This window comes from Lathyrus oleraceus, chromosome 5 (assembly GCF_024323335.1).
Source record: "Lathyrus oleraceus cultivar Zhongwan6 chromosome 5, CAAS_Psat_ZW6_1.0, whole genome shotgun sequence".
Lineage (NCBI taxonomy): Eukaryota > Viridiplantae > Streptophyta > Magnoliopsida > Fabales > Fabaceae > Lathyrus > Lathyrus oleraceus.
Window position 1 is genome coordinate 627558676 of NC_066583.1, and position 11349 is coordinate 627570024.

Genomic DNA, 11349 nt, shown 5'->3' on the forward strand with positions numbered 1-11349 from the left:
AACTTACTTTTGCTCTGTAGCGAATAATTGATCAAACTCTTTTTATCAAATAATTGTAGCATGGCATCTTATTATTTCAAATTTAGGTTATGACATCATACTCAGTGCTATTAATGAATCCTTATATAAGGATATTTATGAGATGATGCAGAATGAGATCGAGATGTCAATGATGGTGCGAGCTTCGATAATTCCTCGACCTTCAAATTCATCAAGATAAAGAATCCACATTCATTAATCAATCAAAGTATTGAAAAGAACTACTCAAGAGATTCATCATAGGTAAGAAAAAAATTTCCACTTCAATGAGTATTCCATGCAACTTGGATAAAGACGAAGGAGGAAAACCAGTCGAAAAAAACAGGTATCGAGGTATGATCGGTTCTCTCATTTATCTCACTGCATCTTATCTTGATATCATGTTTGTTGTGTCTTTGTACCCGTTTTCAAGAAAACCTCAAAGAATCACATCTCTCTATGGGAAAACACATTAAGTGATATCTCACTAACATGCCAATAATAGGTTTATGGTACCCCCAAAGGAACAAATTGTGTCTTAGTTAGGTACCCTGACTCTGGTTTTATCTGGGTGCAAATTGGATCGGAAAAGTTCCAGTGGTACGTGTCACTTACTTGGTAACTCGCTTGTATATTTCGATAGAAAAAAACTAGAAAATGTAACATTATCCACAATTGAGACAAAATGCATTTTTGCATGTAACTGTTGTGCGCAAATTATATGACTGAAATATTAGCTAAGTGATTATGGAGTTGATCTCGATAAAATACGACAACACTAGCACCATAAACTCACGAAAAATCCAATATTTCACTCTCGGACTAAACACATTTAGGGGATTGCCTAATTTAGCATGTGTCTTCATCTAACCAATAGGAAGAAATTTTTACTAAACCTCTTTCTAAGAAAAATTTATTTTTCATAAGAACTAAATTAGGAATATTAAATCAATCATGGTGGACTAATGTCTGTTAGATGTTTCTTCTCTTTTTTCTTCTTCCTCTTTTTCATGTGTTATATGTGATCTATGCGCTTATTGTATTTTATCTTCCATATTTTTAATAAAACCAAAGGGGGAGAAATATACTCTTAAGAGGAGTATGGTATACTCTTCATATGTTCAAGGGGGAGTTTAACCACTCCAATCTTTTGTCATACTTGTTTGTTTTTCCACCTCCCTTAAGGAACTCTGATCAAGCAACCTATGATGATGATTTCCATCAAATAAGTTATAACAAGCCTCATCAGTTATAAGAAGTCAAGCCCCAATTGAAGTTCTTAATCAATGATGAATCTATCAAGGGATCTTAAAGCTTCAAGGACATGAAAGAGACTAACTGTGAAAGCTCATCTGGTTATGTTCCTGTGTGATCAGTGTATTGTAAAAGTATAAGAGTATCTCCTAAGCTACTAAGGCAACTCTCTCTCTCTCTCTCTCACTCTCTCTCTCTCTCTCTCTCTCTCTCTCTCTCTCTCACACACACACACACACACACACACACACATAATCAAATATTTTGAAGCCTATTTCTTTTATAAAATCACCTAAAAATGGTTTGTGCATCCACGTAAGTGTTTAATAACTAGGTTAAACCTTTAGGAGTGGCTTTTGCACTAAATAATCTATTAACACCTTAGGGTTAATAGATTATCTCTTTTGCAATGCCCTGTAATTGTTTAAACAAGATTCTAATCAATTAAGTGGAGGATGATTTTAAAATATTCCATATTTGGCATATCTAATTAATTAACTCTAGGTTATAATTGATTAGATGCATTAAAAGCCTATAAATCATTTTCCTTTTTTAGACATGTTTTCTCCTATAAATAGAGGGTTTCTTTTCATTTCAAAGTTGCCTTAGTGCATTCTGAGTGAAAAATACTTGTAAGATTTTCGTTGTACTAGTGTTCGTGCATCATTGTTATTCATCAAGAGATTGACTATTTTGTTTGATATATTTGTTTGGCTCTTGAGATTATCCTGGTAAAATCTTTGTTTGGTTCTTGAGATCATCCTGGTTAAATCTCTGTTTGCTGATTGAACTTAGTCAACCAAAATCTCTTATTGGTTCATTAGCTCAACTGTTAAAATCTCTGTTTAGTTTGGGGGATCAACCTATTTAAAATTTCTCACCTATTTTAATAAGGTTCATATGCATATCCTTAAAACATCAAGACATTTTATGAGTGGAGCTCTCAAAAAGAAATTCTTGGGGCATAAGTAGGCCAAGTGGTTAGACCGAACCTATATAAATCCAGGTGCAATCTCTTTATCCCTACCTCTTCACTTTCTATTATTTAAATTCTCTTTTTCTTTCTTTATTTCTATTCTCTACTAATTTATCTTTGTTTATCTATTGAACTAATGTAAACTATTTTTATTAAAATAATTTTTTAATTAATTACTATTTCAACACTTCACAATTCACCCCCTTCTAGTATTTGGAGACATTTGTTTAACAACATGCACTCGTGAAGAGGAAACACACACACACACACACACACACAGATATATATATATATATATATATATATATATATATATATATATATATATATATATATATATATATATATATATATATATATATATATATATATATATATATATATATATATATATATATATATATATATATATATATATATATATATATATATATATATATAAAGAGATGCATAAATTCTTATCGGGCTCTATTTGAGAGATCGATCAGACAAAAGATGGACCCACACCCCTATAAGCATTTTCCAACATACAGGCCTTGCTAAAAATGGAGGTAGTTCCCATTATCTCCCTTTTTACCCAATGATATTAATCAACATCGGAGGGAAGTTTGAGAGTTTGCTACCCCCTCCGTACCATCTCCTCTTCACCGTCAATAAAAAATATGATAGTGAGTTCTATAGCATGTCCGAGATTCAAGATACCTCTTACTCTCTTCATCTCTAGGTTCTCGGCCATTCGTAGTCCTAAAATCCTTTATATAAATGTGATCCCTTAAGTTACCCTGGTAGACCTCAACCCTTTTCGAGGTCAACAGAGGAAATTTAGGGAAAGTGGAACCCCTACCAACCTCTCTAATGTTAAGCCTAAATGAGTTAGACCCTCTATCCTCCTCCGCAAGATCCTCTAGTTCCTTGTCTTCATGAGGATCCCATATTCATTACTACCATCATCAGAACTCCTTATAAAGTTATAACTATCACTAATTTGTATAATGATCACATGGTTAGGTGTAACCTCTAGAGGAATCATGTACAATTGAAGGGAAATTATGATATAAAATGCAGAGGAAAATAAAAAACTTCCCTTAAGTTAATCGTTGATGCAAAATATAGAGAATGATCACGAGCGTTGAACGAAGAACAAGGCCTATACTTAGTCTACATGAACATAATATCCTCAATATCAGTGCTAGTTGCTACGAATGAAGGTTTTGAGAGAGAGAGAGAGAGAGAGAGTATGGCTAGGGTTTCACAAACTGAATTTGGTCAAGAAATAAAGACTTCAACACATGGGTTATATTTATAGAACCTCTTGTGTGGGTTGTAACTTGAACAAACCCATTAAGTACATTTTACCTTACAATGTATTGTATTTCACTTAAGGGCATCATATCTTATGGTGTTACATATTTCACTTAAGTACATTATTCCTTGCAGTATTACTTATTTCACTTAAGTACACCGTATCTTACAGTATTCAGTAGTTTACTTAAGTATATTGTACCTTACGGTGTACCACTTTCGCTAACTAACACTAGTGTATTGCAAGACCGCACAATCTAAAAATCTTAACTTATTTATTTTCTCCCATCAATATGTTCTTATGTGTGTGACCCTGTAGGTTCTCGTGACATTGTCAATTATATCAAATCATACAATTAATATAATAAACAACGGGATGTATCTAACAACAAATCACTACTACCCAAGCCACAAAAATGTTATGTGATCTAACAAAACATTTCTTTGATTATGGTTATATGTATAACTACCATTTTTTCCTCACGTCTATATTGAACATAAGGATTATACTATGTCACCCTTGTCCAGTTTAATATTGGGCCCTTAGACATTTATCTTGTTATGCATGATAGAAAAATTTCATTTATGTCACTCATGTCCTTCAACATGATTTGCAGAGTACCTATCAACCATCTTTATGGTCATCATGTGACAGACAATGTTTGATCGACAATTAAGTACTCGACTCCACATGAAGGGTCCATAGTGGTTTCAGGTCGAAGGGTGCTATACACCACTATCACCTTGAGAATAACTTATGACACTTGCATAACATTCTATGTAGTATTCTCATGGTGTGTTAATCTAGTATAAATATCACTTATAATATGTATACCTATGTGAATACTTGATAACTTGTTATCCATTATCCGTAATATATGATCATCTGTCTATCCATATAATATCTTGATGCTTTAATATTATCCCATTTCACAATAAATTTTAACTACAAATACTTTAAGAATAATGTCATTATATTTATTGTGATCTCATGATTAAGTTATACTTAATGTTTCATTAAATGAACTATCTATTTTAGGGACTTTATTACTTTTGAAAAATAAACATAACAAATAAACATATTATTATTATTATTATTAATAGATTATTCGATACAAGTACCAAGTTTTAATTAAACTATTAGTCTGTACGGATTACACAAACACCAACACCTCTGGGTCAATCACTCCAGTGCACGAGGAAGCATAACTTATTTGATCCCCACTGGATAGTCGACAAAGTTCATGTTTGAGGTTCCTAGGTTGGCCATTAATGAAGAAAAAATAAGAACAACAATAATGGGATGAAGAAAGAGAGAAATATTACCTCTGATAAATTGCAAAGGTAGAAGCAAATAAGACAATGAAGAAACCACCTAGAAACTTAGAAACGACGAAGGAATGTGAAGTTGAGGAATAAGAGGCACATGAACATATTAAACAACGTCATTTGAATACAACGAAGAACGGGTTGAAACTTGCGATAAGTAGAACATTTGAGAAAGAAGTGAAAAAATCATTCGTAGTAAGGGGTCATCCTTATATATGTAGATGAAGGGAAAAATCTATGACCTATAATGTAGGAAGACTTAGAAGATGAAATCAACAATGGAAAATCAACCTCGAGTTAGCACCAGCACTCGAGTGCACTCGAGTTTTCTAAATGAAAGTGTTACACCATACTCTAAGGGCTTGAAGCCACGTGGTAGAATAATGTTACAAAATGTTTCAGAGGTGAGACAAACATTTAATATTTAAAGTGCATGTTTCCAAGTCTAACTACTTCTCCACTCACCAGACTTTTTCATTTCCACCTCCGCAAAGCAATGGCTCTCTCATGGAGCACAAGACGACAATATAGGGCATCCTAAAACATTGAATCCTTGTGTTACCGTAATAACAAGGACTTGGGGGAAACTGTTCCAAGCCAGTCAAAGGCCCAAAGCGGACCCTATTTACGAATTCCCAATATAACTTCACTAGTTAGGATAGATGGAAAAATTGAACTTCCTTGAGACACATGATACTTGATCACAACCCACAAGCATCCCCTATCGATGGATTGATCTGATGATTCTCGCGTCACACACCAGATTAAACGGGGGTGGTTTCAACCACATAAAATATATAAGCCTCACCATGTCCTGATTACATGTACGACACCACTCTCCCTCTCATTTCACTATGCTTCAAAAGTTGTTACAAGATATTCCAATACATTTTTAAAAAATAGTCTTCAAAGTTCTCAAGAACATCTCTTGTTTTCTTTCAAATGTTTTTCAATCTCTCAAACTCTAAATATATGAATCCCACAAATCCAATGTATTTAGAAGTGTTTCTCTGTCCCCTTAGATACCTCCAAAGATCTTTCGATTCTTAGTCTTCAATCCTTAAAATTCTTCTTTTTACTTCTCTAAATTTCTCTCACAAGGATATCACCACTTCTCCCCTTATGCGTCTCTCGCATGCTCATACCAAGAAAAAGGGAGAAAACACATTTTTAAAGGTGTCGGGAGAGGTAAAATGTCTTTCCCTAATACATGTTGCGATTCCAAAAAAAGGCAAGAACACATTGCGTCCTCCAAATCCAAAGCACACAATTTTCTGGAATGCGCTATATTTATGTCAAAAAAAATGCTCTTACGTGAAATTCAAAATTGTTTTTTAAGCCAATCACCAAAATTGTCACATTAACTTTAAAACTGGCGATGATGTCAATTTAACTATCAATGAACTTGTTTCTCTCTTCAAACCTCGAATTATTATTCAACAAACTTAATCAGGTCCAAGAAATTCTTGAACCTTGATCTAGGCACTTGGATCCACAAGTATGATTCTTCATCAATGAATGCCTTTTACTTTTCACTATCTTCAACCTGTTTATACTCCTTATAATTTTGAATGTCTCTCTAAACATTTTTGGTTATGATTCATGCAACTCTTCAGCCACATTCATAGCATAACAAACAAGTTCAGCATAACCGTATGATACATTTTTCCTCCTTACTCTATCCCAATTCAAACGATAATTAAGAGCCATTGTAAAATTGTATACACTAGAACTACGATTAAAAGTCTTAAACTTTCTCCTCATCTCTAATCTCTCTAGCAATAACATCCATCTCAAACTAAGTCTTCTTTACCAAAAATTTTGTTTTTTCATCTCCAAATCTTTACTTCTACTCCCTATATGGATGTCACTGAAAGATTTTTATTATCGGTAGCGTGAGTTGAACTCATACCTCTATTGAAAAACAATATCTATGGCATACCTCTATTGAAAAACAATATCTATGGCAAGAAAGAGTTTTGAAAGACATTATCATATTTACTGCATGACTTTAACCATCCAATCAAAAATCAAAAATCAAAACTAATCATTGCATGAAAGTGTGCGGTATTGGACTACGACTATCCTAAAAACTGTGTGATGGCCCATGGAAAATATTGTAGATGTAGATGCTGATTCTAACTTTTTTGAAATTATAGCACATCGTGTACGTTTCCATGTCTCCCACTAAGGTCTCTTCCCTTTTCTTTCCACCAAGTTGCCTTTTTAATAGTAAAAAGAAAAGGAAAAGAGAATATATATAGTCATTAATCACTATATAGCACCCTTTTCAGCCTCTTTCTCGGATACATTCACATGTAATTGCAAACACATGTTTATGCTCTCAGTATCATGTGCTTAATATATATATATATATATATAGAGAGAGAGAGAGTTCGGTTAAGAAGTAAAAATAAAAGATGAGAGGGAGAAGTTGTATCTTGTTGTTGTGGAACAGGATTTGCAATGTGACTGGACACGGTAACCGACATTCAAATATATATAAGTAAAAATATGTGAATGAAAATGAATTTGAATATATAAAATGAAGTGTTTTATTCTTATATATAATATATAAGAACAGTTAAAATTACTTAAGTGTGATACGACAGTGTTGTGTGAACAGTTGTGAATGAGATGCTTATTGATGTACTAAGGTTAAAATTGTAAGCTTCTAGTTAAAACATAGTTTTATCTATTATGTGTCTATTTTTATTGATATATTCAAACTCTAAATAATTTGAATATAATTGGGATAGAATTTCTTTAATATTTTACCAACCAAAGTACACTAACTATTTGAAAAAATTGACATCTCATCTTAATTGAAATTTTAGATTTTTTTTGTTTATCTTATTGTTTTGTTCTTTTTGAAAATTAAGATAATTTACTATGCAGGGATAGTGACATACATAAAGTGATGTCATGATGTCTAGTATACATAATCATTAGATTATTTATCTCATTAATTATTTGGTGTAAAGTTGCCTCAAAATAATGTATATTAGTAGAAAGCAAAGAGAACTAGATTAATACTCCATTTTATGTCATGCGTAAGAAAGTTTTATCTTTATCATCATTCTGGAATTCATAAAGAGCACAAGTGCAAACACCTTCAAACAAGAACAATATATTAAGAAAAATTACAAAGTATACAAAATCAAAAGAGAAAGTTAAAAGAAAAATCCAATACTAATTAATGGCTATATTATCCACACAAATCAAACCAAACCAAACATCCTTAATTTATTATAATCATTCTCTTCATTCTTTTCTATATATCATCATTAGCCATATATAGATACATAAACTTCTAGGGTTTCCATGTTGATGCCCAAAGAACTTGTTCATTCTTCCATGTCAAGTAAATTCCTGAAATATTATCATCTCCTTGAGGCACAACAAGTGACCAACCACTTTGGTACCTTTTTAGCAACGCTTTGACATCATCAACAACATCGTCACTAAATCCACAAGGTGAAAATTCATTCTTTAGTCTTTCAAACCATTTTTTACCTCTCTCTCTTTTCTCACAATCATCACCACTTTCTTCATCATCAAATTCATGATCACAAGCCAAAACCCTAACTATGCTTCTTGAACACTCTCTTTCCAACATCAACTTTTCATTACTTGTTGGTGGAAAACTCTCCTCTAACATCTCAAAATAAAGTGTATAGAATTTAAGACACTCTTCGAAACATTTAACAAAGTCATCACTAACAAAATCACCTTCTTCCTCAACAAATGTTATAACTCTAGGAGAAAGTGATTTGAAAAACTTAATCAAACTCTCTCTTTCTCCTACTTCAACTCTTCTCAATGCTCCAACACAATTCAAAGCTACTGCTTCATCTTCTTGAATTCCTAATCTCTCTTTTGTTAACTCTCTTAGATGTTTCAAACCGCTAATAACATTCAACTCAAAAGGTACTCCCATTAACCTAGCAAATTTCTCCATTCTTTGACCAACTTCCTTCATAACAACATCACTAGAGTTTTTGCTTGTGACAACAATTGTGAGCTTAAGATGAGGTGTTTCATCGTTTCTTGTAGCTAAAGCTTCTAGAAGAGTAGGCCATTGAGTACAAAGTGTGTTACTAATATCAATTATATGAAGCTTTTTCTCTCCTTCTAAAGCTTCCAAAATAGCACCATTTGATGCCACATGTCCAAAAGTTGTCCATGGACTCACCTCTTGAAACTTGAGTATCAATTTTCTTGCTGAATCAAAAGAGTGGTTTTTGGAAGCGATTAAAGAGAGAGTTTTGTAACACTTGTGACCAGATTGTGTTGCCTTGGAGAAAAGTGCTTGTAGAAAATAAGAAGCTAGTTTTTGATCAATATCACCATAAGGTGAAGATAACTCATTTAACATCCAAAGAAGATGGTGGATTTTGGATGAATCTCTATTAGATATTGCTATTGCACACTCTTTGAGAAGTTTGGAAGACCATTTACCATCTTGATCATGATGACATGTTTCACTAGAATTATCTGAAGATGTTTGATGATTGCTTGATGATGTAGGAATCATGTCTATGTGTGAAGAAGCTTCATGAAGAATATAGTTATTTTGGTTGATCAGCTTCTTCAACTGTGTTTTCTTCTTGGAAGTATTGTAAGGACTTATCTCCATGCTTTGATTCTCTTTATGGTGGCACTCTTTGAATTTGAAGAAAAGCAACTTTGCTAGCTGTGCTTTGTTTTTCAATCACTTTTGTGCTTAGAAACTATTTTTTTTAGGAAATTATATATATGGTCATGGTCATTTTCATAACTTGTTATGCCTAGTGTTTTAATATATATATATATATATATATATATATATATATATTTAAAGTTTGTCCTCTAAAATTTATGATAATTCAATCATCATTATACAAACCATAAAACTCTTAAGTTTATTGAGATGTAGTAAGAAAAATAGCTTATTGAACTCCAAAAGTCAATATTTTAACAATATTATTGTAATTTTTTTTAAGATAAATAAAATACATATATTAAAATAAAATGACTAAAGACTTAAGCACAATACACACAATTTTTTTTATAAAATATTATTTTTAAGATAAAAGAATGCTCAAATCTTCGGTGTTTTTATCTAAGAACACTATATCATTATGAGATTTTCATACCGACCAACAATTACGTATGATAAAAAAAAAATCTATTCTTTAACACTTCACTAAACAAATAAAAAATCTAAAAAAAGACGGAAGATTTCTGAGTAAAACGGCACATCAATCCAACCAACTAATATGGTTTATAAAAGTATAGTTATGTTGAAAATAGTTATATTCTATTACTATGAGAAAAAATAATAATAATATATGAAAGAAATCCCTTTGGAAGAGAAAGGAAGCCATCAATTCTTTGTCGTTGTAGTGTTTTGTTTAATCAAACAAGTTCTCATTCGAAAGGAATAGAACATAAATTCTTAGACATAAAATATGTGGGCGAGGAATCCTCTGTCACTGGGTGCCAAACAGATCATAGTAAAAGAAAAATAACAAACAAGTTAGAATGCAAACAAAGAGATGATGATAAAACATATAGATATTAGATAACTACATATTAAAACAAGATTTGATGTTGTTGGAATATTAAAACATTGTTGACTTCGCTATTAGTATTATATATGTACCACACACTCCATGCCTAGTGTTAATTAGTTGGATATTTTCACTGTCTTTCTATTTTTCAATTCTTTCTTTTCTTACAAACATTCATCTAATTCTTCGACTATACAAAAATTAACTAATTGGTAGTTTATATTTAATAATCATCTAAATTCATGTTTAAATTCAATAATCCTTAAAATAATAGCCCAAAACTCATCGAATTAAAAGTAAAAAAAGTAGTGTTGAAGCCAATGCCAAAGTGGAATTATGCTAGAGAGATTCAACAGAAGGATTCATAGCGAGATCTTATATCATTGCATCTGATAGTTGTGTAGTGTATGGATAAACTATCCTAGATTTTATATTTAGGTAGTTACTTTAGTGGAAATTTAGGTATGTTAGTATGGAAAGTGGGTGATCTTATTTTATTTTGTTCTTATTGTTATTTATTTATTTATTTATTTTTTCTAAAATGACTGTTGAGATATAGAAGAAAGTAGTCGAGATTTAAAGAAGGTTTTTCTAGGGTGACGTGAAGGGTGAATCTAAGATTTCTTCGATTAAGTGATCAAATATATGCAAACTTAAGCGGAGTGGTGGTCTGTGTGTTCGGGATCTCTGTTTGACAAATTTCGCTCTTTTAGAAAAATGGCAGCTAGATATGGAGTTCATGCAGTGGGAGTAGGTCTTCTGGATTATGTATTGTATATATATGATAAAAAAGTGCGTCTCTTCTCGGATCCAAAGAAGATGATTCCTCTGATTGGTTTTGGAAAGTATAAGCAAGAGAAGGGGAACTAGGTTTCACACTTCTTTAGGCTATTTAGTATCTCTAACCAACAAGAT

The 11349-nt window shown here is 32.0% G+C and overlaps 1 protein-coding gene across 1 annotated transcript; it reads right to left on the reverse strand.

Moving 5' to 3' along the window:
* Window positions 1-7996: 7996 nt before the first annotated feature.
* Window positions 7997-9664, reverse strand: LOC127087285 (protein SHORT-ROOT). The gene has a single exon (XM_051028160.1). The coding sequence runs from the start codon at window positions 9516-9518 to the stop codon at window positions 8193-8195; it is 1326 nt and encodes a 441-aa protein (XP_050884117.1). The 5' UTR covers window positions 9519-9664; the 3' UTR covers window positions 7997-8192.
* Between the last annotated feature and the right edge of the window lie 1685 nt (window positions 9665-11349).